At 41.3% G+C, this 26,870-nt stretch overlaps 1 protein-coding gene across 2 annotated transcripts in view; it reads right to left on the bottom strand.

The window, feature by feature from the left end:
- The window catches only part of Rnf138 (ring finger protein 138), a 33,321-nt gene extending 9,764 nt beyond the window's left edge, over window positions 1-23,557 (bottom strand). The window contains exons 1-3 of one of the 2 annotated variants that reach the window (XM_051163077.1): window positions 23,297-23,557; window positions 14,617-14,782; window positions 12,994-13,115 (exon numbers count right to left, since the gene is read on the bottom strand). In XM_051163077.1, the coding sequence (XP_051019034.1) occupies window positions 12,994-13,115; window positions 14,617-14,782; window positions 23,297-23,406 (398 nt within the window). In that variant the 5' untranslated portion in view covers window positions 23,407-23,557. The remainder of the gene's footprint in view (window positions 1-12,993; window positions 13,116-14,616; window positions 14,783-23,296) is intronic. The other variant, XM_051163076.1, reaches the window with a different exon arrangement.
- Between the last annotated feature and the right edge of the window lie 3,313 nt (window positions 23,558-26,870).

Genomic DNA, 26,870 nt, shown 5'->3' with positions numbered 1-26,870 from the left:
ATGTCCTGTCCATTGGCTAGTCTGGGTAGGGGTTCAAAGTTTACTGCCTATAATTTCCTTGGCTGGCGCCATAGTTTGAGGAGGACCCCAGGGCCCAGACCCGCCTGTAGTTTTCCAGGACCCTCTGGATCCTTCTATTTCCTCATTCTCCCAGGCTTCTCACACCTAAAGTCTCAATAGGATGTCCTCCCCTCTGATCCACTTTCCTGGTAGGTAAAGTTTTTCATGGGGACGTACCCCTTGGACTAGTGTCTCGATATAAGTGAGTATATACCATTTAACTCTTTTTGCTTCTGGGTGAACTCACTCATTATGATAATTTCTAGTTCAATCCATTTGTCCACAAATTTCGGGAATTCCTTGTTTTTAATAGCTGAGTAGTATTCCATAGTGTAAATGTACCACAGTTTCTTTATCCATTCTTCTACTGAGGGACACGTAGGCTGTTTCCATGTTCTGGCTATTATGTATAAAGCAGCTATGAACATGGTTGAGCATATGTCCCTGTTGTGTGGTAGTGCATCTTCTGGGTATATTCCAAGGAGTGGAATAGCTGGGTCTTGAGGAAGCCCTATTCCCATTTTTCTGAGAAAGCGCCAGATAGATTTCCAAAGTGGTTGTACTAGTTTGCATTCCCACGGCAATGAAGGAGTGTTCCTCTTTCTCCACATCCTCGCGAGCATGTGAATAAATAAATCTTTAAAAAATATTTTTTTCCTTAACCAGTAATGTTCTTTTGGAGGTGATAAGGAGAAGTGAGGGCTAGGAGAGGGCCTAGAAATGTTGTGCAGGCTGGCTTCAAACTCCTGATTCTCCTGCTTTATCCTCCCAAATCCTGCATTATAGACACGTGCTATCATACTTGGCCCCTGTTAATCTTTTTTAACGGGTATGGGTATTTTGCCTGTACATGTAAGTCTATGCAGTACCTGCAGAGGCCAAGAAAGGGTGTGGTGTCCACTGTATCTGAAGTTATAAATGGCTGGGAGGCCCCATGTAGGTACCAAGATTCAAATCTAGGTCCTATAGAAGTGCAGCCAATGCTTTTAACTACTAAGCCATCTCTCCAGCTCTCTGTTAAATTTTGGAACCCTGGGGCGAACTAAAATATTTGTGAACTATTGTCATTTATCTAGGATATTGTCGAAGACCATGGCTTCCAAAGTAGAGTAGGTTTCACAAAATATTTGAACTTCATTAATGCTCATTACTTAAGAAAGTTAGGAACACAACAAACTAGGCTTCATTAGCACACTTCTCTAATACACAGACTATCCTGACAATAGTTACTTGTACTCTATGCCAGAAAGTCAGTGTCATATGCAATAGTAGATGGGGTGTTCCATTTAGGAACTGTAACTAACATGCCACAGAATCGCATCAATGTTGTCAAGGTTACAAAAATAAGTACTTGCAGGCTTTGAGGCTTCTTTTCCAGTGACAAGCCTACTTCCAGTGTGGGGATCACCTTTTTCCTTTTTTCTTTTAGATTTCATTATATGAAATGTGTGAGAGAACAGGTGACCTCAGAGGCCAGGGACATCAGTTCCCCACAGAGCTGGAATTACTGATAGTTGTGTGGTGTGTACAGATAAATGGTACAGGTGTTTCGAATCAAAATACAGGTCCTCTGAAGAGCAAGAAGTGACCACCTCCGGCCCGCAAAATTTATCTTGCCAGGCATCATGATACCTACAATCCCAGTACTCAGAAGCCAACTCATCAGTTCCAAGCTGGCTCAAAAGTACCTAAGGCAGACCCAGGCATGGTGGCGCATGCCTTTAATCCCAGTACTCAGGAGGCAGAGGTAGGCACAGTGCTGAATTTGACACCAGCCTGGTCTACAGAGTGAGTCCAGGGCAGCCAGGATTCTGTTACACAGAGAAACCCTATCTGAAAACAAAAACAAAAACAAAAAACAAAGAAAGAAAAAAACAACTACCTAAGCTACACGACAAGATCCTGTCTCAAAAAAACTAAGGTCTGAGGCTGTTGTTCATTGGCACAGTTCCTACCTACAATATGTAAAGCACTGGGTGCCTGCCTAATATCTAAACACCGTAACACCCCACCCCATGCCCCAAAAAAGCAAAATAACCATTTAAAACTCTGCCCATGTCCATACTGAAAATTCATTAAGCCACATATATACTCCAAATAAAATTTAGCAGTAAATAAATAAAGTTTAAAGGGCTTAACTGGAATATAAACTACAATTCTACCGACAGAAAGAAATTCTAGGTCAGGAAATATTTCACAGAATAGCAAAAAAGAAAAAAGTCAACTCAAAGCTTTCCAAACAGGCCTGAAACCAGACTTTGATCCTCAGATCCCACAAGGTGACAACAGAGAACCAAGTCTGGAGAGCTGTCCTATCTATCTATCTTTAATCTATCTATCTATCTGATAGATTGAAGAATCATTCTAGCTAACACACACACACACACACACACACACACACACACACACACACACACAAATAAATAATAGAAAGTAAAAGAATTAAAAGTCTACCAGCTGAAACGGTTAAAAGTACTGGTTGTACCAGGCAGTGATGGTGTATGCCTTTGATCCCAACACTCAGGAGGCAGAGGCAGGTGGATCTTTATGAATTCAAAGTCAGTCTGGTCTACAGATTAAGTTCTAGGACAGCCAAGGCTACACAGAGAAACCCTGTGTTGAAAAAAAAACAAAACATCTAAAAAGAAAAAACTAGTAAGTGGGCAGTAAGCAGGAAGGGCCTCAAGATATCCTGTGGCAACTGTTGTCAGAATGGGGAAAGTGATGAATTAAGAATTTTGATTTCTTTAAAAACACAGACATATTATGGTTCTTCTAGAGGACCTAGGTTCAATTCCCAGCACCCACATGGCAGCTCATACCGACCTATTAACTCCAGTTCTAGGGGGTCTGTCTGACACACTCACACAGACAGACATGCAGGAAAACATCATATCAACACACATAAAAATAAATCAAAATTTTGCTGGTCATGGTCATACACACCTTTAGTACCAGCTTTCAGGAGGCAGAGGCAGATGGATCTGAGCTTGAATACAAAGCAAGTTAGGACAGCCAGATCTAACACAGAGAAACCTTGTCTAGAGAAAACAAAGAAAAGTCTTCCAGCTGAGCTGGCAAGGTGTAGGTTGACTGCTAAGGAAAAACAGTACCACTTATAAAGGATGGTGGCGAAGGTGTGAACACCATGTAAAAATTATTCAACTTAATCTAACCTACACTAACATACTTATTAACTTTCAACCCTACCTTTAAAGAGATGAGAAAACTAAGGCAGTTTCTTGATAAAGTCAAACAACTATGAAATAACAGCTGGAATCTTAACTCTCAGACCTAGTGTGCATGCAAACAAGTGTGTGTTCTTTTGTTAATTCACTCATCTCTAGGGGACTAGAAAGCTACTACAGGGCATCACACTATAGCCTAGCCCTATCCCATAGCACTTGGGTCAAGGTCTTACAAAAATTGATTTGTTTGGCCTTGAAAGTCCAGGCAGGGGCGGGTGTGGTGGCACAAGCCTTTAATCTCAGTACCCAGGAGGCTGAGGCAGGCGGATCACAGTGAGTTTGAGGCCAGCCTGGTCTACACAGCAAGTCCAGGACAGACAAGGTTACATAGAGAAACCTTGTCTTAGAAAAAAAAAGTCCAGGCTGGCATTGAATTTGTGATTCTCCTCCTTTAGTCTCTATAGTTTTCATTTTATTGTAGTCATTCACTTACTTTTGGTTAGAGGCAAGACATACATAGAGTTGGCCTAGAACTCATCATGTAGTTTTGACTAACCTTAAACTCATGGCAATTCTCTTGCTTTAGTCTTCTGAATCACAGCTGAGTGACATTATACCCAGCTAAGATTTCATTGTTAACAAGTTAAATATCTTCTAAAATAGTAAGGATAGATCTGGGGCGATGGCCCAGTATTCAAAGTACCTACTGCATAAGCCTGTGAGTTTACATCCTGAACATTCATGTAAAGACAAACGCACAGTAAAGCACTCCTATAAGCTAATGCTGGGAAGTCATACACAAATGAATCCCTGGACTGTCATAGTATCAGAAAGCTCCAGGTATAATGAAAAACTATCTAAAAAATGACAATGGAAACCGGGCATGGTGGTGAACACCTTTAATCCCAACAATCATAGAGGCAGAGGCAGGTAGATGTCTGTGAGTTCAGGCCACCCTGGTCTACAGAGTCCAGAATAGCTAAAGCTTGCCTTGAAAAACCAAAAAAGAAAAAAGAAAAAAAAAAGGCAAAACAAAAAAGCAACTGAAGATTTCTGACACTGGCCTCTGCTCCCACCACCAGCACCACCCAAACACACATGCACATGCACACATACAAAAGGATGAAATAAGAATGACCAGTGACTGTTAAGTCCCTTAATTTTGATGTTGGATACAGTAGACAGTTTGGGTGGGTGTGTTTTTGCAGTGGTGTAGTTATCTATTTCCTGCGTAGTTTTGGTTGTAGCTTGTCCCTTTGGGTGGAGTTTTCCTTCTAGTAATTTCTATAAAGCCAGATTTGTGGATAGGTACTGATTGAATTTGAGTTTGTCATGGAATATCTTGTTTTCTTCATCAATGGTTATTGATAGTTTCGCTGGGTATAGTAGTCTGGCCTGTCATCTGTGATCTCTTAGGGTTTGCAGGTTCTCTATCCAGGCCCTTCTGGCTTTTATGGTCTCTGCTGAGAAGTCGAGTATAACTCTGACAGATTTACTATTATACGCTACTTGGCCCTTTTCTCTTGCCACTTTTAATATTTTTTCTTTGTTCTGTATATTTTGTGTTTTGATTATTATGTCACAGGAAGTTTTTCTTTTCTGGTCTATTCTATTTTGTGTTCTGTAGGCCTCTTGGATGTTTATAAACATCTTTAAATTGGGGAATTTTTCTTCTATGATTTTGTTGGAAATATTTTCTGGGCCTTGGAGTCGGGCATCTTCTATTTCCTCAATGCCTATTATCCTCAGGTTTCATCTTTTCATGGTGTCCTTAATTTTTTGGATGTTTTGTGTCAGGAATTTTTCAGATTTAGCATTTTCTTTGATGGTTGCGTCAAGACTTACACAATTGTATCTTCTATTCCCAAGATTCGTTCCTCCATCTCTTGGATTCTGTTAGGGAAGCTCACCTCTGTGCTGCTTGCTTTCTTCTCTAAGCTTTCTCTTTCCCACTTTTCTTCTGTGTCTTTATCATTGTTTCCATTTTCATATTCAGATCCTGAACTGTTTTATTGATTTCCTTCATCTGATTGTATTTTCCTAAATTCCTTCCAGTGCCTTTCTATAGGCCTCTTTTATGTCTTCTACCTGTTTGGCTGCGTGTTCCTGCATTTGTTTATGGATTTTGTTTCCTCCATTATCATCTTCATTACTAAGGATTTGAAGTCATTTTCTTGTATTTCAATTGTACTTGAGTTCTCCGGGTTGCTTTCCTTGGGATAGCTGGGATCTGGAGATGCGAAATTGTTTGGGGTTTGTTATTCATGTTTCTACACTGGCCTTTAGTCATCTTGCTGCGCCTGATATTGGGAGGTAGCTTCTGGAGTCCTTCACTGGTCGTTGAGTGCAGTTTGTTGGTGAGTGATTATAGGTCATGGGCCTTTGCCTGTGGTGGTCAGGGAACTCTTCCCTGGGACAGGTAGGTGTCCTGGTTTTGGCTCCTGAAGACTTTGCTCCACAGCCTGGGCTCCCCACTGGGTTAGCCGGGGTAGGTAGGTGCTGGTGCTCGGCAGCTTCAGTATCAGTTTGAGGGTAGTGTAAGTAGAGCCTCAGGGCTTTGGGTCCTAGGCTCAGGTCACAAAGCAAGCCTCAACAGATACAAGAAGATTGAAATAATACCTTGTATCCTATCAGATCACCATGGCCTAAGGCTGAACTTAAACAACAGAAATAACAAAAAGCCTACACACACATGGAAACTAAACAACTCTCTATTTAATGACACCTGGGTCAGGGAAGAAATAAAAAAAGAAAAATTGAGGACTTTCTGAAATTCACTGAAAATGAAGGAACCACATACACAAATTTGTGAGACACATTGAAAGCAGTGCTAAGAGAAAATTCATAGCACTAAATGCCTTTATAAAGAAATTGGAAGCATCCCACATAAGCAACTTAACGACACATCTGGAAGCCCTGGGATAAAAAAACAGAAACACCCAAGAGGAGTAAATGTCTGGAAATAATCAAACTCAGGGCTGAAATCAAGAAATTAGAAACAAAGAGAACAATCCAAAGAATCAACAAAACTAGGAGCTGGTTCTTTTGAGAAAATCAACAAGATAGACAAACCATTAGCCAAACTAACTACAAGGCAGAGAGACACTATCCAAATCAACAAAATCAGAAATGAAAAGGGAGACATAATAAGACACTGAAGAAATACAAAGATCATAAGATCCTACTTTAAAGGCATATATGCCACAAAATTTGGAAATCTAAGGAAAATGGACAATTTTTTGATCAATTCCACTTGCCAAAATTGAACAGATAAACAAACTAAATAGTCCCATTTCCCCTACAGAAATAGAAGCAATCATTGATAGTCTCCCAACCACAAAAAGCCCAGGACCAGATGGCTTCAGTGCAGAATTCTACTAGACCTTCAAAGAAGAGCTAACACCAATACTCTTCAAGCCATTCCAAAAGATAGAAATGGATGAAACATTCCAAATTCATTCTATGAGGTCACAGTCACTTTGATACCTAAACTTCACAAAGACCCAACAAAGAAAGAATTTCAGACCAATTTCTCTTATGAACATTAATGCAAAAATACTCAATAAAATTCTCACAAAACGAACACATCAAAGATATCATTCACCATGACCAGGCAGGCTTCATGCCAGGCATGCAGGGATAGTTTAATATACGGAAATCCATCAATGTAATCCACCATATAAACAAACTGAAAGAAAAAAAAAAACACATGATCATCTCCTTAGATGCAGAAACAACAATTAATAAAATCCAGCACCCATTCATGTTTAAAGTTTTGGAGAAATCAGGGATAAAAGGCACATACCTAAACATAATAAAGGCTATATACAGCAAGCCAATAACCTAAATCAAATTAAATGGAGAGATACTCAAGGAACTTCCTCTAAAATCGGGGACCAGGCAAGGCTGCCCACTCTCTCCATATCTCTTCAATATAGTACTCGAAGTTCTAGCCAGAGCAGTAAGACAACAAAAGGAGATCAAGGGGATCCAAATGGGAAAGGAGGAAGTCAAATTATCTCTATTTGCAGATGATATGATAGTGTACATAAGTGACCCCCAAAATTGCACCAGAGAACTCCTACAGCTGATAAATACCTTCAGCAAAATGGTGGATACAAAATTAACTCAAAAAGTCAGCAGCCTTCCTATATACAAATGACAATCGTGCAGAGAAAGAAATTAGGGAAACTACACCCTTCACGATAGCCACAAGCAATGTAAAATATCTAGGGGTAACTCTAGCCAAGAAAGTAGGACTTGTTTGAAAAAAACTTCAAATCTCTGAAGAAAGAGATTGAAGATGACATCAGAAGATGGAAAGATCTCTCTTGTTCATGGATCGGGAGAATCAACATAGTAAAAATGGCCATCTTACCAAAAGCAATTTACAGATTCAATGCAATCCCTATCAAAATACCTACACAATTTTTTAAAGACATTGAAAGATCAATTCTGAACTTCATATGGAAAAACAAAAAACCTAAAATAGCTAAAACAATCCTGTACAATAAAAGATCCTCTGGAGGAATTTCCATACCCGATCTCAAGCTGTACTATAGAGCAACAGTAATTAAAACAGCATGGTACTGGCACAGCAATAGGCTGGTTGATCAATGGAATCGAATCAAAGACCCAGAAATGAATTCACACACATATGGTCCCTTGATTTTCGCCAAAGAAGCCAAATCTATTCAATGGAAAAAGGATAGCATCTTCAACAATGATGCTGGTCTAACTGGATGTCTACATGTAGAAAAATGCAATTAGATCCATATTTATCACCATGCACAAACTCAAGTCCAAACGGATTCAAGACCTGAACATAAAATCAGAGACACTAAATTTGTTAAAAGAAAAAGTGGGGAAGAGCCTGGCACATTGGCACAGGAGACAACTTCCTGAACAGAACACCAACAGCCCAGGCATTAATGTCAACAATCAATAAATGGGACCTCATGAGGCTGAGAAGCTTCTATAAGGCAGGAGACACTGTCAACAGAACAAAATGACAGCCCACAGACTGGGAAAAGATCTTCACCAACCCTCCATCTGACAAATGATATCCAAAATATATAAAGAACTCAAGAAATTAACCACCAAACCAAATAACCCAATTAAGAAATGGGGCGCAGAACTAAACAAGAGAATTCTCAACAGAGAAATACTGAATGCCTAAGAAACAATTAAAAGAAATGCTAACGTCTTTAGTCATTAGAAAAATGCAAATCAAAACGACTTTGAGATTCCATCTTACACCTATCAGAATAGCTAAGATCAAAAACTGAAGTGATAGCACATGCTGGCAAGGATGTGGAGAAAAGGGAACACTCCTTCATTGCTGGTGGGAATGCAAACTTGTACAACCACTTTGGAACTCTATCTGGCACTATCTCAGAAAACTGGGAATACGACTTCCTCAAGGCCTAGCTATTCCATTCCTTGGAATATACCCAGGAGATGCTCCACCACAACAAGGACATATGCTCAACCATGTTCACTGCTGCCTTATTCATAATAGACAGAACCTGGAAACAACCTAAATGTCCCTCAGTCGAAGAGTGGATAAAGAAACTGGTACATTTACACTATGGAATACTACTCAGCTATTAAAAACAAGGAAATCCCGAAATTCGTTGACAAATGGATGGAACTAGAAACAATCATACTGAAGCAGCATAAAGGCTCATATGGTACATACTCACTTATAATTGGACACTAGCCCAAGAGGCATGTCCCATGAAAGTCTTCACTTACCAAGAGATTGAGATAGATGTGAAAACATCCTAATGGGATTCTAGGTTAGAGAAGGATGGGAGGATAGGGAAATAGAAGGATCCAGAGGGTCCTAGAAACCTTCAAGAAGAACATCAGGACAGGTGGATCTGGGCCCAGAGGTCCAGCTCAAACTATTGCACCAACCAAGGACAATACATGCAGTGAATATCAAATCCCTACTCAGATCTAGCCAATGGACAAGACATTCTCCACAGTTGTGTGGAGAGTGGGGACTAACACTGACATGAACTCTGGTGCCCCATATTTGACAACTTCCCCTTGGTGGGGAGGCCTGGTGGCATTCAGAGAAAAGATAAGGAGGCTACCAAGATGAGACTTGGTAGCCTATGATCATATAGTGGGAGAGGCAGTCCCCCTTGGTCACAGACATAGGGGAGGGGAATAGGGTGAAAGCGGGAGGGAGGGAGGAACAGGAGGATACAAGGGATGGGATAGCAATTGAAATGTAATCTGAATAAATTAATTTTTTAAAAAATAAGAAAGAAGTCTGGAATAGGACTTTGTGCTATCAGTCAGTTATTAGAGTTTGGAAACTTACCATGTTTTTTCCTAAATACTAAAGAAAATTTATTGGCAGGGCTGGAAGATGGGGTAGTAGTTAATCATCAATTAAAAACAAACCAAACAAAAGTTCTTGCAGAGGAGCTGGGTTTAGCTTATAGCAAATATATCAATTGGCTAACTGCCTATAACCCCAATTCCAGAGAGATCTGACACCTGGCCTCTCAAGCACCTGCACTCAAATGTACATACATACACAAGAGACACACAGATCTACACACATTTGAACAGATTACAGTGCATCAGACAGATTCGAGAGCTATCAACTAAACAATAATTCAAGTCAGAGAAATATGACAGACTGAGTTAGAGAAGTAAACAGGAAAGAAAAAAAAAGAGATAAGGAATGTTATTAGCACTAAACAGTGTCTGAGCAATAATCTAAATTATCAAATAGGCAGGGTATGTTTCCTAGGGATGGGGAAAGGGACTGTCATTTAACAAGTAGTACATGGTATGGTGGTGTATACCTGTAATTCCAGTACTCAGGCAGCAGAGGCATCACAAAGTTTGAGGTAAGGATAGTCTAACATCAAGGTCCACACCAGCCAGGGCTACATAGTGACACTGAATCGCAAAAAGCCAAAACAAAACAAAAGCAAAACAGCCCCAATATGAAGTAACTGTATATGTAATACACTATAGGAATTTTTGAGAGCTTGGGAATACAGTACTGAACAAAGCTAACAAAACACTATCCTATATTAAGAAATTTTTTAAAAGAAAAAGAGAAAAATTTACTGAACAAAAAACAAAATAGATGTGTCTTGTAACACAAGAAAAGTACAGTAAGCAAAGCACAGGTATGAAAGAATCTGCAGGGATTTGCTTAAAAGAAGAAAATCACTAAACAAAGCAATTTCATCTACTGACAGTAAATCCAGTAAAATGAGAACCTGGTGAGTTCTGCCAAGCAGGAAAACATTCCTAAAGAATTTCCTGGAAGTTTCAACTAAGTAATCAGTAAAAAAAGCTAAATTCAATAGGACAACTATATGGGTAACTAGAGTGCTTAAGCGTAGTTAAAGGATACTCTTTAGTAAAGCTAAAGAGTATTAGCAACATGGATGAAGTGCAGAAATTAAAATTTTATTTATTGAATTTAGCACACTGATTTCTACAAGATACTGTAAGAATGAAGAAATGCTTCATTGTACACAAGCTTAATTTTCCAAATGAAACAAAACATTTAGAAATACATGTAGGGCTGGGCAGTGGTGGCGCACGGCTTTAATCACAGCACTTAGGAGGCAGAGGCAGGCTGATCACTGTGAGTTCCAGGCCAGCTGGTCTACAGAGTGAGTCCAGGACAGCAAAGGCTACACAGAGAAACCCTGTCTCAAAAAAATAAAAAAAACAAAACAAAGAAATACATGTAGAAATGATAAAATATAAAGAAAAACAAGAGATTAAATTAACTATGCAGATGAAAGAACAGTAATTACAGGGATATGGAGTTCAGATGGGACATAGCTGACAAGAACTTGTTCGGACAACTTTTCTATTTCTTGACCTGGGTTAACGGTTTATCCTATCACTACTATGTACTTGAACTGTATTTACTGAGCTTCTGTTACTATTCAACATTGTAACTGAGCGTGTGAAGAGTAACAAAAACGAATGACCAAAGCACTTCTACTTCATTTTAGCTACCATCTCACTGATCTGCTGATATAAATTGGGTATCTTTTTTTGTGGGGGGGGCGGTTTCAAGACAGGGTTTCTCTGTGTAGTCCTAGCTGTCCTGGACTCACTCTGTAGACCAGGCTGTCCTCAAACTCACAGATATCTGCCTGCCTCTGCCTGAGTGCTAGGATTATAGGCGTGCACCACCAACGCCCAGCTAAATTGAGTATCTATTTCATTTTAAGGCTGCTCACAGAAGGGCCACAGCGACTGCTTAACAGGTTTAAGCACTTGCTACTAACCTGATGACCACCAGAGTGATAGTGCATGCCTTTAATCCCAGCAGAAGCAGGTTACTCTGAGTCTCTGATGCCAGCTCTTTAAGGCCAGCCTGGTCTACAAGTTCCAGCATAGCCAGGGCTATATATATATATATATATATATATACGTGTGTGTGTGTGTGTGTGTGTGTGTGTGTGTGTGTGTGTGTGTGTGTACACATAAAGAGAAACAGACTCTCTGTTTTGTTATTTAAAAAAAAAAAGGCCTGATAACCTGTATTTGGTCACCAGGACCCATATGAAAGGAGAACAGACTCCTTCAAGTTGTCCTGAGCTCTAAATGTACACAACAACAAGAACACACACACAAATGTAATAAATGTTTTTAAATTATGCAACAATAAAATTAAATCATTATTTTTTCTGAAAGCCATACATATGATGCCAGGTTTGGGATTGCACATTTGTAAGCCAAGTGCCCAAGACAGTCAGGAGCTCAAAACCATCACAGGGTATAGAATAAATTCAAGGCCACCTTTGGATACACTATACCCAATCTCAAAATATTAGAAGTAGCAGCAGTAGCAGTACATGTCTGAGACAAGACCTCTTAATAAGCTTTTTTGTTTGTTTGTTTGTTTTTCAAGACAGGGTTTCTCTCTGTAGCATTGGCTGTCCTGGACTCACCTGTGTAGACCAGGCTGGCCTCGAACTCACAGTGAGCCACTTGCCTCAGTCTCCTGGGTGCTGGGATTAAAGGCGTGTACCACTATGCCCAGATTTTAAAAAGCTTTTAAAAGTTGAAGTTTAAAAAACAAAAACAAAAAAACAACTAAAAATCTAGTAGTACTAATTCTCAAGTTTTGCATGACATTATCAGAATTAAAACTTCAAATACTAAGCCTGTTCCTTATCAATGAAAAACACTCCAATATTTAAATACATTATTCAAAGTGATTTTGCCTAATTTCCAAATTATTTCATCTAAAAATTCAGCTGAGTCTTCAACTCCCAAATATAATTTTTTTGTTCCAAGAAAGACTCTCAGAATGATTTTAAGTAATATAAGTTCATGTATATCATGGAGTTGGTCTCCTAGATAGAATATTGTATATATCTAATAAATTTTTGAAGGCAAATTCTTGTTAGGTTATTTAATGTCATTTGTTAAACATTTCTACACTATGTAATTCTCAAAGCAGTTCCCATTTTAATTATTAAGATTTTGCTTTTAGAATAAATGTTGCAGCCAGACGTGTTGGCGCATGTCGGTAATCCCAGCACTCAGAGAGGCAGAGGCAGGCAGATCTCTGAGTTCCAGGACAGCCTGGTCTACAAAATGAGTCCAGGACAGCCAGGGCTGTTACACAGAGAAAGCCTGTTTCGAGAAACACACACACACACACACACACACACACATAAAATAAAATAAAATAAAATAATTTTTTTTTTTAAAAAGAAGAAGAAATGGTACTTACCTGTTCCTTACTGAATCTTGAGAAACCTTGTCTGCAAAGTTTGGAATGACAGAAGAAACACCATATTCATCCTGATACTTCTTACAAGATTTGTAATGATGTCTCATGCGATAGAATTTAATCTGTAAATTATTAGTTAAAATATAATTTTTAATTTAAAACAAAATGCACAGAATTTGAGATACTGTCTATAAAAGGGGAAAAAGATGAAAATAGATAGCTAAATATTTCATTTACATGAAAAAGTGTTGGGCAAGGTGCCACACACCTTTAAACCCCAACTCTTGGGAAGCAGATCTCTGAGTTTGAGGCCAAGGCCAATCTGGTCTACACAGTGAGTTTCAGGTCAGCCAAGGCTACATAAAGAGACTCTATCTCCAAAAAAACAAAACAAAAAGTAATTATAGGTAATGCATTTTTGTTCATCAGATACAGAGTCCAGTTTCTATGAACTTGTTGAGGAAAAAATTACCAAGTAGTTTAACTCTTGAAATGGTAATACTAACCGAGAAGAGCCAGGCACAGTGGTGCACGCTGATAATCTCAGCATTTGGGAAGTAGAAACAACAAAACAATGAGTTGTTCAAGATCATCCTCAAGGCCCACTTGGGCTACCTGATAGGTATCTGCCTATCTCAGAAAACCAAATGCAAAACAAAGAGTGGTAAGAGCTGACTCACCGTGCTTGGCGTTTATTTAACTATTACAACCTGGTAAGAGTCTGGAAGCAGGTAGAAAAACTGATGTTCCCATATTAGTATTAGAAACATTTTTTGGTTGCTCACTGAGAAATGAGACCAGAATCTAACAAGCGTGTTTTCAGCTTTATTTCACTTCCCTTTCAGTTCAACACCTTCCTCAAGGAAATGGAGAGCAAATCTGACTTGGGTAAGTGCTCTTAAGACACAGGATCTACTCAAGGCCTAACCACTCCTCACCAGTTCAGCCTTCTTAAGTAGAATGAAATCCAAATTAGAGAATGCTATTTGTTTATCAACACCTGATTATCCCATGTGCTTAAAACTTAAACCAGTATTCTGCGAAATATTTCACAATTTCTTAAATATGTAAGTGGGCAGCTATAAAGATTTCTTTGAGCACATAAATGTATTTGACTAAATTATTAACATCTGAGAGTTGGTAAGACTTTGCAAAATCTTTGTGCATAGATCTTAATACACTGTAAGCTTACTGTCAAAATAAAACTTTAAGATTAAAAACCTTGTGCCAGGTTGGCGGGGTGTGGTGGTGCATGCCTTTAATCCTAGCACTGAGAAGGTAGAGGCAGGTAGGGGACTGCTGTGAGTTCGAGGCCATCCTGGTCTACAAAGAGTTTCAGGACAACCAGGGCTATTACAAAAACAAAAACTCTATATTCAACAAGGTTTTTGATATATGAAGTTTTCTGGTCTTTTCGATGCAATTCTCAACCTAAATAACATCTTGTTTGTTTTGTTTGTGAGACTATCTCAATCTGTAGCCCACGCTGACTATGAACCTGCAACCCTCTTGCTTCAGCCTCCCGAGAGCAGAGATTATGTACACCACAGTGCCTGGAAATGTCTTCCTTTCCAAAGCCATGTTCACCAGGAAAATTAAAACAATGACATAATAGAAGTCTACCTTTTTTGAACAGCATCTGCAGCTACCAGAAAATTTCCTCATGATATTTTCAAGATCTAAGGCCCGTTCCGGACATGCTCTTTCTCTTCTGGTCACACTTCCACGACATAGGGGACAATGTATTCCACTTTCTCTCATTGCAGTCAGGAAACATTTTCTACAGAAACTAAGCCAAACATTTGTGACATGTTAATTACAGGGAAAAACCCAATTATTTTTATTTGTATAATGAACCACAAACAAGTGGTTATGGATATGTGCATGTACAATGCAGTAAGGCTATTCAAAATGTACCACTCAGTTTTAAAAGCTATATATGTATTTCTCAGACAGTTAAGACTAATAACTGGTTTATATGGTAACAAAATGAAATTGTACTCAAGTCAATTTTACAACTTACTTTAAATTTTTTATTTTTTATTTATTTATTTATTTATTTTTGAGAAAGGGTCTCACACTGAGGCTCAAATTTAGACTCAAACATAGCAATCCTCCTACTTTAACTTCCCGAGTGCTGGGAATTACCACATCCAGATACATTTGTGTTTGAAAACTATAAAACAGCCAAACATGATGGCGCACGCCTTTAATCCCAGCACTCATGAGGCAGAGGCAGGAGGATCTCTGTGAGTTGGAGGCCAGCCTGGCCTACGAAGTGAGTCCAGGACAGCCTAGGCTACACAGAGAAACCCTGTCTTGTGGAAGAAAGAAAGAAAGAAAGAAAAGAAAGGAAGGAAGGAAAAGAAAAGAAAGAAAACTATAAAACAAAGACACGTATGGTAGCACACACCTTTAATCCCAACACTCAGGAGGATGAGGCAGAAGAATTTCTGTGAGCTCAAAGCTAACCTAGTCTCTAAATCATGTTCCAGGACAGCCAGAATTACATAAAAATGACAGTGATTCAAACAAACAAAGTCATCTAATAAATAAATATATTTTATTTTTACTGTTCTTTTTGTACCACAAACATGCCTCTTTAGATTTAAACTTATTATCTCCTGTTGTACTAGATAAATTTTTTTTAAAGACAGCCTGACAGGAAGAGAAAAGGTGCACACCAAAACCAAAGATTAGTAAACTATTTCCAGTTATTAAAGGAGTACATGACCCTGTATCTATAAATTCCTCTCAATGTGCAATTTGCAGAAGCTACCTATTTGTCTTTTTTCATTCTCCAACAAAAAAGGCTGATCAACAGATAAAGAAAAAAACTACCATCCTGCTAGTAGCATAAATTAACCACCTGGCAAGCAAATTTACATCAGCAAAAGCATTCCCCGAAGTACATGACTCTCATGTAGCACAAATTTTCCACATGGGCTGGCCTTGAACTCCTGATCCTCTTGCCTCCATTATCAGGATCACAGACATTTACACCATACCTGGCCCTTTGTTCTCCCTTGAGAGAAGATAACCCCTGGTGTGGCTGAAACCCACAGTAACTCTCTTGCCTCAGTCTCCTTAGTGCTGAGAGAACAAGCATGTGCCACAAAACACAGCTCCCCAAAATATCTGGGGGGTGGGGAGGAAACTCAGTAATCAATTAATCTTCAGGTCTTATATTGATCTGTTAGGTAAACAGTATAGGTTTTATTTAGTTTTGGTTTTTTAATTAAGCCATTTTATAAATAATACAACAAAAGGATTTAGATAGTTTTAAAATCTTAGACATGAAAATATAGTTGTTGAGAAGAGGTTCTAAGGGACTGAGAGGGAAATGAGAGAAGGTAATTGGAAGATGAAAATGAACAAATATATTGTATATATGAGACTGTCAAAAAATATTTTTTAAAAATTCATAGTGGGCCGGGCGTGGTGGCGCACGCCTTTAACTCCAGCACTCAGAAGGCAATCTCGAAAAACCAAAAAAAAAAAAAAAAAAAAATTCATAGTGAGTTCCCAAAAAGTTAGAGAGGTACACGGTGAAACTTAATCTCAAAAACCAAAAGAAGAGCCAGGCACTCGAAAGGCAGAGGCAGAGGCAGGCAGATCTCTGTGAGTTCGAGGCTGGCCTGGTCTACAAAGGGAGTCCAGGACAGCCATAGCTACACAGAGAAGCCCTGTCTTGAAAAACCAAAGGATGGGCTGGAGAGAGGCTCAGTGGTTGAGTGCCGCCTGCTCTTCCAAAGGTCCTGAGTTCAATTCCCAGCAACCACATGGTGGCTCACAACCATCTACGTGATCTGGTGCCCTCTTCTGGCCTGCAGGTGTACACGCAGGCAGAACACTGCATATACAATAAATAAACAAATCTTTATAAAAAGAAAAAGAAAACCCAGAGGAGAAGCAGCAGCAGTAGCCATCACCACTGCCACTGCCACCACCTGTTACCTTGGCACACATGCCTATCATCCCAGCACTTGAGAAATAGAGATAGGAAAAATCAAGAGTTCAAAGCCAGTCTTAGTTATATAAGGAGTTTAAGGCTAGCCTGGGCTATATAAAAGTGGGTCTTATAGGAAGAAAGCTATTACTTCCCACATTTGTTATTATATGTAAATTTTTCATTTGGATTAGAGATTACTTCTAACAGTGTAAAAAACTCCTTAACATTAAAAAAAAAAAAAGAGCTAGAAACTATGATGATTGATTTTAAGTGTCAGCTTGACACAACCCAGAATCACCTGGTAAGAAAAAGTTAATTGACGTACTGTCTAGATTTGTAGACTTGTTCTAGGATTGTTTTGATACAGATAATTACTGCCCCAGACCCTTTCAGACAGCAATATTCCTGGTTTGGGGTCCTGAAGTATGTCAGAGAAGGCTAGCTGAGTTCTTTCATTTATTACATCTCTGCTCTTGACTGTGGATGCAATGCTTTGAGTTCTTGTGATGTCTCCAAAATAATATATTGTAATTGTAAATCAAATAAAACTTTTCTTCCCTAAGTTGCTTTTGTCAAAGTATTTTATCAAAGCAACAAAAATTAAAATGAAAAGAAACTAAGAGATATTTTAAATTACAAAAAAAAATAATCTTATCAATACTCACTCTATTTTCTCCTGAAATGTTTTTTTGCCTCCTACACACACACTTTGTATTTAGCCTTTTGAGAAACAATATTACTATGTAGTCCATGCTGCCTTCAAATTCATGGCAATCCTCCTACCTAATCTCCCAAGTGCTGTTTTTATAGATGTGCTACTATGGCTGGTAACTTTACTGTTAGGAGGAGGGGTATTAGACCTCACATTAGATGTGAACACTGGGCTATACATGCCCCCACTCCCTTGGTTCATTTTGGTGTTTTGAGACAGGGTCTCAGTTGCATAGTCTAGCCTTGAAATTCCAATTATCCTTTCTTGGTCTTCCCAGAAGCTGTTGCAAGTTTATGCCACCAAAGCCCACTTTGTTTTTTAGTGCTGGGGATTGAACCCAGACCACAGGCATGCTAGGCAAGCACTTCAGTCCTTACTTTTTAAAAACATTATATCTGACTATTCTAAGATACCTAACACTGCTGTGGTTTGGATTTTTTGTTGTTTTGCTTTTCGAGACAGGGTTTCTCTGTGTGGCTGTCCTTGAACTCTCTCTCTAGATCAGGCTGGCCTAGAACTCAAGAGATCCACCCGCTTCTGGTACCACCCCCACCCCAAGTGCTGGGATTAAAGGCCTGAGCCAGCAGGCCCAGCTGCTGTTTTGCTTTTTAATTCTTTCAGTTTATGGCTTGCCTGATTTCTTCCTATCCTGTCTATTCCTTCTCAGGGTTAGCTCTTTCTACTTAAATTATCTAAGTATTCTCCAGCACTTGGGTCTAGAATCTCTTCTTGCTTTTAGTTATATACTTTCCTGGCATAGACAATTATACCTCCATTTATATATTTAACTACTAGATATGCAGTCATCAAATCTTATACAAAATCAAAATCCTTAAAATGTAAGGGGTCTTTTCTTTGCATTACCACTATTACTTTAGTTTAAGGTTCTAATAATTTTCTTTCCATATACACACGCATGTCACCAACATTACTGGTCTCAATTGCCAAACTGAAACTTGACACTAACACAATCTTTCTGGAACTAAAATCTCACCATGCTACTCACCTGCCAAAACAGATGGGTGTCTGGTTTCTAGGCAAACATTCAAATGGCTCACCCCAGAAGTTGTTGTCAATATATGTAAGCTCCAGCTCCATTACACATATTTCTTGGCTCCTAACTCTGAGGATAGCCATGTTCTGTACTCATCAATATATATGAAGTAAACCTATACAAGGTATACCCCCCCACCATGTCCAGAAATACAAATTCTGACCAGAAATTTCATCAAGAAAACCAGCCATACTTATTCCTAAACTGATTTAGATACTTGCTTCTGAGTACTAACATAAAATTTTCTACCTAAAATCCTGTAAATATAGTAACACTCATCTATAGGTTTTCTCCACTAGACTATCAACAGTCACCAAAAAAAGTGTACTGAGTACTCTGTGTGCCAAATAAAAAAGCAGTAGACAAATCATTTTTGAAGAAGTAAATGGAGATTAAAGGAACATTTATATTTTGGTAAAGTCATTGTAATAATGATTTTTGCTTCTTTCCTGGCATTGAAAAGGCCATAAAAACTTATTTTCAGTATCTAAAAGGTCCCCAGTAACCAGACTGGTGGCACACGCCTTTAATCCCAGCACTCATGATGCAGAAGCAGGCAGATCTCTATGAGTTCAAGGTTCTCATCCCTATGAATCAGAAAATAATTTGGTACTTTTTTCCCCAAGACAGGGTTTCTCTGTGTAGCCCTCACTGCCCTGGAACTTATTCTGTAGACTAGACTGGCCTAGAACTCAGGAGCTCACCCTGCCTCCCAAGTGCTGGGATTAGAGGCATGGGCAGCCACCATCCAGCATAAACTTGGTATTCTTTTCCCTCTGTATATTCGTTTTGTCTAATTCTAGTGCATTAGTTTTTGCTTTCTTTTATTATATATTATTTTACTACTATTCCTTAAAAGTCTATTTTCTGTTTTGTTTTTCCAGAGTTTCCCCAAATACCCTGGCCATCATTGAACTCAAGAGATTCACTTGCCTCTGCCTCTTGAGTGCGTCACCATACCCAGCATCTTGTAATCAAGATATATTATGTGGCTGGGCGGTGGTGGCCCACACCTTTAATCCCAGAACTCGGGAGGCAGAGGCAGGTGGATTGCTTTGAGTTCGAGGCCAGTCTGGTCTATAAAGCAAGTTGAGGACAGCCAAGGCTACACAGAGAAACCCTGTCTCGACAAAAAAAAAAAACCAAAACAAAACAAAAAAAGGCTTATTATGTGAGGGAGAAAAAAAATCCATCATTAATAAAAGGTGAAAACTGGTACACTGGAGTGTTCATATATTAGGGCTCAACTGTAGGCCCTGCCTCAAAATCACAATCTGATTTTACAGCAAAATATAAACTTGTTTATAGGCACAATTTTGAAAAAAAATAAATCATGTAGTAAACTAATACAGTACTTTAAAATAATTCTAGTTATTTAAAAAAAAAATCAATTTCTGCACCTCATTCAATCCAGTCAGTCTAGACCCTGTTCCCATCTATATAACCCTTTTCTTCCCTCTCTTTTAAATTCACTATTCAGCCAGAACTACAAAGCAACTGTAAGAAAAAGTAAAGGTAAAGAGTTATTCTGCTAATGTCAAAGTCCAATAGGTTAATCTGAAGAAAGTCCACACTAAGTTTGAAAAGAAAAATCATCACTTGAGGTCAAGGTAAACTATAGTCCCTCATTTTAATTATACAAGGGAAATGTAGTGTAATTCTGTACACAGAATTTTGAGGGGGGGCGTGGCACGGGGGTTTGAAGGAATGGCTCAAAGGTTAAGAGCACTGGCTGCTCTTCCAAAGGTCCTGAGTGATTCCCAGCAACTACATGGTGGCTCACAACCATCTATAAGATATGATGCCCTCTTCTGGCGTGCAGGTGCACATGCAGGCAGAGCACTGTATATATAACTTAAAAAAAAAAAAGCTAATTCACATGACTACCACAGAATAGAATTAATCTCCATTAATTCTGAGAACAGTAAAGAATTAACCTATGTCCAGCAGTACCTAGCCAACACAAAAGAGCTCAATGGTATTTCTGTAGACTTCTTGTTTGGGTTTTTTTGTCCCTTACATATTTCATGGTTTTGTAGTTTTATGGGTTTTCTTTGTTTCTTATTTTTGTATTGCTTAATTCTGGTTTGTTTGGTTTCTGTTTGATAGACTGAGATAAAGAAAGGACAGGTGGCAGCCTAGACAGGAATCCATCCAAGAGCACTCTTAAAAATGTGATATGGCTGGGTGGTCTTAGGGCAGGCGATTAAGCCAAGGACTGGGGAGGCAGATGCAGGTGTAATTAGAGGCCAATCTGGTCTACAAAGCAAGTTACAAGACAGCCAGAGCTGTTACACAGAGAAACTTTGTCTGAAAAAACAAACAACAGCAACAGCAAAGTGTGATAAGGATGCTGAAGTGTAACTCTCCATAACTGAAGACTTCTGGGAAGGACTCAGTTCTATTTAAGGGGCAAGCCACTGAATTTGACCATGTATACAAATACCACACATTTGACTTGATTTTTCTGCTTATTTTTCATTTTTATTTTTGCTTTTTTTGGGGGGGGGGGCACCTGGGTCACAAGAGTCGGGAGCAGACACGGAAGGTATGGGAAGTGAGGTGATGGGGTGCATGATGTGAAACACCCAGACAATCGATGAAATGTTATGTTGGAGAAAAAAAAAAAGGCAAGTGAGCGGGTGGGGAGGATCTGGAGGAAGCTGTGGGAGGGGAAACCGAAATCAATCTATATTGTATGAAAAATTATTTAATTAAAAAGGATTATCAACTGGGCATGGTGGCGCACTCCTTTAATCCCAGCACTGGGGTGGCAGGCAGATTGCTGTGAGTTTGAGGACAGCCTGGTCTACAAAAAAAAAAAAAAAAAAGATTAGCAATGTCACAAAAATTAAGCAAAAAAGTCATTTGTAGTTAGACTTTCGATTAGTAAACCAAAATTCAAGCCCGGTGTAGTGACACACACCTGTAAGCCCAGCTCTCTAGAGACAGGTGAATCACTGTGAGTTGGAGGCCAGCCTGGTCTACAAAGTGAGTACAGGACACCCAAGGCTATCCAGAGAAACCCTGTGGGGTGGGGGGGATGGGGACGGGGACCAAAATTCACCAGGCCTGGTGGTGCACACCTGTAACCCTAGCACTAGGGAGGCAAAGGCAAGTGGATCTGAGTTCTAAGCCAGCTTGGTCTACAAAGTGAGTCCAAGACAGCCAGGGCTATTACACAGAGAAACCCTGTCTCAAAAACAAACAAAACAAAACACAAAGAAAAAAGAAACCAAAACTCCATCCACCATCCTTTTTTTGTTTTTTGGAGGGAAGAGTGTTGGATTGTTGGTACTGTTGCTTGGTACTGTAATCCAGGGTTGCCTGGAAGATGGATAGCCAGGCCGGCCTCAAACTCAGTATCTTTCTGTCTGAGCCGCCCAAGTACCACCACACCTGGCTTCTACCTAAGCCACTTAAAAACAAAAAAGTGGGGGCAGGGGCGGCAGCACACACCTTTACTCCCAGCAGTCTGGAGGCAGAGTTGAGGCCAGCCTGGTCTACAGAACTACTAGTTCTAGGCTACCCATGGCTACAGAAAAAAAACCTGACTTGAAAACCGAAAAACTACAAAGTGGAAGGAGAGACCTATCTAGAGACTTGTTCAAATCTTTTTCAGCTGCTTGAAAGCACGTTTTCAGGCCCCACCTGCCAGAAATGCATTTGTTAAATTTGGAATGCAGCCTAGGAACTGGTTATCTTTACTATAAAAGGTTCCTCAGGGGAGCCTGGCCTGGTGGCACACGCCTTTAACCCCACAAGCAGGTGGATAGCTGGGAGTTGAGACCAGCCAAAGCTACATAAGACCCTGTATCCAAAACAAAAAACCAAGTTCCTCATGGGCTCTGATATACCTTATCAGGGTCTGTTTCCAACTCCGACTGATATTGGCTGTCTAGAAAATGACTGAAATTCTTCCCTCTAACTATGCCATATTAAGCCTACCTCTTGTCACCTTGTCCAGCGCCTTTGTGTTCTACCTCATGCCTGGAGTAAGTCCCTCATCTTTCAAACTGAACAGTATCTTGCCTCCATCCTTGTTATAACCCAGCAATAATAAAACAAAATGATAGCACAAAGGGAGCTATCCTGAGCCCCGGAAATCCTGCCAGTTCGGACCTAACGTGGGGGGGGCGGGGAGAGAGAGAGAAGGAAGCTACCTCATTTTAGGCCGGTTTTTAATCAGTGAATTTTTAAGTACTCTCAAGGATGGTGTGGAGGAGGGTTCAAGGGGTGTGGGGGAGGGTCTCGGGCCCAGGATGTAAATTCCGAAGAAAAGCCTGAAAAGCACGGCAGGTCGCCAAGTGGGCCCGCACACCTCTGCGGGGCCGAGGCCGAGCACCCAACGCCCCGGCCTCCAAAAGGGTTGCTAGGAAACAAAAAAAAAAAAAGGCTCCACGTTCTCTGCCATTCCTCTCAGGCCCGGCGAGGACGCCGAGGGACGCCACCAAGAGGACAGGAACACCGGCCCCGGGGCGCGGAAAGCTGGCGACAGGGACGAGGCCGGGCGGTGGGGGGGTGGGGGGGACCCGGGCCGCAGGGGCGGTGCGCCGCGCGAGGGAAGGGGCGTCCGTCCACTCACACGTGCTGGCAGGCCGCGGTCCGCACCGGCGTCTTGAGCACCTCCTGACAGACAGGGCAGTAGAAGTCATCTTCCGTGTAGGACGTGGCCGCCGAAAGCTCCTCGGACATGGTGAGTGGTGGGCGGGGAGGGCGGAGGCGGCGGCGGCGCCGGCACGGGCCCGGGTGGAGGTGGCGGCCCTGAGCCCGACGCCCCGAGAGAGCCCTGAGGGGGGAGGGAGTCGTGTCAGGAAGCGGCTCGCTCAGGAAGCGGCCTGCGCCAGGAAGGGGGCGGGGCTCGGGGGCGGGGCGGAACCCAGAGACAAGGCCGCAGCACGAGCAGGCCCCGCCCATTCTCGGCGGGGGACCCCGGCGTGAAGGCGGGGCCTAGCGGGAGGCGAGGTAGACGACGCGGTCATTGGTTACGCCACGGCTTCTATCGCGGGCGCGCGCGCCGAGGCCCCTCCCCTCCCGGCCGCCATCGTGCCGCCGGCCCCGCCCCCAGCGGCGGGGCGACGCCGCTAGGCAGGCCAGGGTCCGCCCCTCCGTCTCCTCCGCCCACCGGCCGGGGCCTCGCCTGGGATCCCCGGAGCCGCTCAGCGTCCCGGGCCGGCAGGGCGGTGGTCCCGCGCCTTCCCGTGGCTTCAGTGCGGCGGCGCGCGGGCCTCACGGGACTGGGCCCGAGTGAGGCTCGTGGAGCACGGCGAAGCCCCCGCCCCTGGAGCCGGCGTCCCGCGGCATTGCGCGGCCCACAGCCCGCCCGCGCACCGCCCACGACGCGACGGGGGCGTGGCAGCCTACGGGACCCCCTTGCGCCAACGGGGAGGCGGGGGCTGCACGGCAGCGGATTGTGACGAAAGCAGTGGGCGGCGGTCTTCTCCCGGTAGCATCCTAAGTCGACCTGCTGTATGGATTCCATTTTGTCCCTCCTGGCATTGGCGGGAATTTTTCTTCCAATTCTTTCCTTAATTCTTTTTCTTTCTTTCTCTTTGGTCTTATTTATTATTTATGAGGTGCGGGGGGAGGTTCGAGACAGGGTTTCTCAGTGTAACAGCCTTGGCTGTCCTGGACTCCCTTTGTAGCCGAGGCTGGCCTCGAACTCACAGAGATCTGCCTGCCTCTGCCTCCCGAGTGCTGGCATTACAGGCGTGCACCACCACAACCAGCTATTTTTGGATTTTTTTGAGACAGGCTTGCTATGTGTAGCTCTGGCTGCCCTGACACTCAGTGAGATCTACCTCCCTCTCACCCTAGTGCTGGGAATAAAGGGGTGCACCACCACCACCCAGCACAATTTTTGCCTTTAGCATGTCGGTTACAGTTGTTTTTTTTAATTTTAGGAATTGCTTCTCCTCAAAACTATTCCTAATGTAAAGGATCTGACTTTTCATTATTTGCCCCAGCCGAGTTTGGATTTGATCAAGAGGTGTAGAACAGGTAACCACAATCTGATTAGCTGTCTGTAACCTAGGAACTTGGGTAGACTGAGGCGGGAAGATACCATGTTTAAAGGCCAGCTGAGCAGAATGACAGCTGTGTACACTGCAGACCAGTCATACTGACAGATGCAGTCTTCTACCATAATAACGTCTCCATTTAAGGAAGGTGAGAGTGATGGGTTTGAAGAAGAACGAGCTAGAAGCATCTCCTTATACATTCCATCTAAATTAATCTCTAATTTGGTATTTGTATACTCCAGAAACAAATGTGTATTCTTGAATGGGCCTTAATTCCTAGATAAAGCTGCGTGAAATAGGAGCGACTATATGGAAAAGAAAAAAACCCAGAGTATATGAGGGTATCTTCAGTTATCTTTAGAGAAAAGTTAAAATGTCATCTTTTGTTAAAAACTCTTACTAATTGTAAATAGCTGTCATTTACAACACTGTTGGTGGGGGAGGGGGCTAGGGAGATGGCTCCGTGGTTAGGAGTACTAGCTGTTCTTCCAGAGGACCCACATGACAATTCACAGCCATCTGCAACTCTAGTTCTAAAGATCTGACTTCCTCTTCTGGCCTCCATGGGCACTGAACATATATGCACAGGCATCTATGCAGGCAAAACACACATAAAAGAAAAATAAAATAGGGAAATTTTATTTTAAAAGAAGATTTTTTTTTCCAAGGCAGTGGTGGTGCATACCCTTAATCCCACCCCCGGGAAGGCAGAGACAGGTGGACCTCTGAGTTCCAGGCCAGCCTGGTATACACAGTGAGTTCCTGAACAGCCAGAGCTACACAGTGAAACCTTGTCCTCAAAATCAAAGCAAGCAAACAAAAAAAGATAACCCAGTTGGATCTCTTCTGCAGTTCATTGCCTTCATGGTCCTTGGCATTGTTAAGTAGAAACATTTACAAGGTACTGGTCTAAAAGAAGCTCACTTTGCATACCAGGCCTAGGCTAGGCTAACATGAAGTCAGGCAGAAATTGTATGCCACAAAACTTGAAATTATCTGTCTTTGGTGACAGTCAGGAGGAAAAGTGAGCAATGACAAATTCTCATATAACCCAGTACTGGGAAGTCTCTGCACTTTACCTCTCACAAAGAAAATATCTCAATAGACAAGGAAAATATCTCAATAGACTGATAATCTTCCTTGTTCTAATTCTGCTCCCTCAACCCTTTTCTACAAGGTCAAACTCCTACTCAAAACAACACTGGTTTCACGCGTTTCAGATTTCATAAATTGCAAATAAAAGCCAATTGAGACTTTAAATTGTATTATTTTTCTAGTAACACCGGTAGGTATTTTTCAGATGTCATAAGTTTTATTATCAAATAATTTCACTGTAATAGCTATCAAAATGATTCAAAAAAACTGGAAGCTGCTGGTGGTGGTGGCGGCGGCGGCGGCACACGCCTTTAATACCAGCACTTGGGAGACAGAGGCAGGTGGATCACTGTGAGTTCGAGGCCAGCCTGGTCTACATAGAGAGTCCAGGACAGCCAAGACTACACAGAGAGACCCTGTCTCGAAAAACAAAACAAAACAAAAACTAGAGGAACAGAGCATGGTATTTGATGAAATATTACATTTTACACTAATAGTGACTATGAGGGTAGAAAATGAAATCTTTTTTTAAAAAAAAGTTAAGAAAATTGACGAATCTATGGGTTTAGAGAACACCTTGAGGAGGAGTCTCGGTGTGCATGATAAAGCAAGGAGGAGGCCCTCCTATCAGCAATGTGAGAGGCTGGAGGAGGAAGAGAACAGAGAGTCCAAGGTCAACCTGGACCACAATGCATGACCCTATTTAGGGAAGAAAAAAAAAAAAAAGAAAGAAAGAAATGAAAGAAAATGGAGCTGGAGAGATGGCTCAGAGGCTAAGAGCACTCCCTGCTCTTCCAAAGGTCCTGAGCTCAATTCCAGGCAACCGCATAGTGGCTCACAACCATCTATAATGAAATCTAGTGCCCTCTTCTGGCCTGCAGAGATGCATGTAGGCAGAACACTGTGTAAATAATAAATCTTAAAAGAAAAGAAAATGGGATAAGTGGCAGGATGGGTTTCCAGAGTATTTAATTCCCTCTACCAGGATATAAACACTTGTATTCTTGTTCTTTTTGCTCCTTAACATCTGGTACAATGGAAGTG

Source organism: Acomys russatus, chromosome 20 (genome assembly GCF_903995435.1).
Source record: "Acomys russatus chromosome 20, mAcoRus1.1, whole genome shotgun sequence".
NCBI lineage: Eukaryota > Metazoa > Chordata > Mammalia > Rodentia > Muridae > Acomys > Acomys russatus.
The sequence above is the reverse complement of the archived record's forward strand: the minus strand, read 5'-3'. Positions and strand labels throughout refer to the sequence as shown.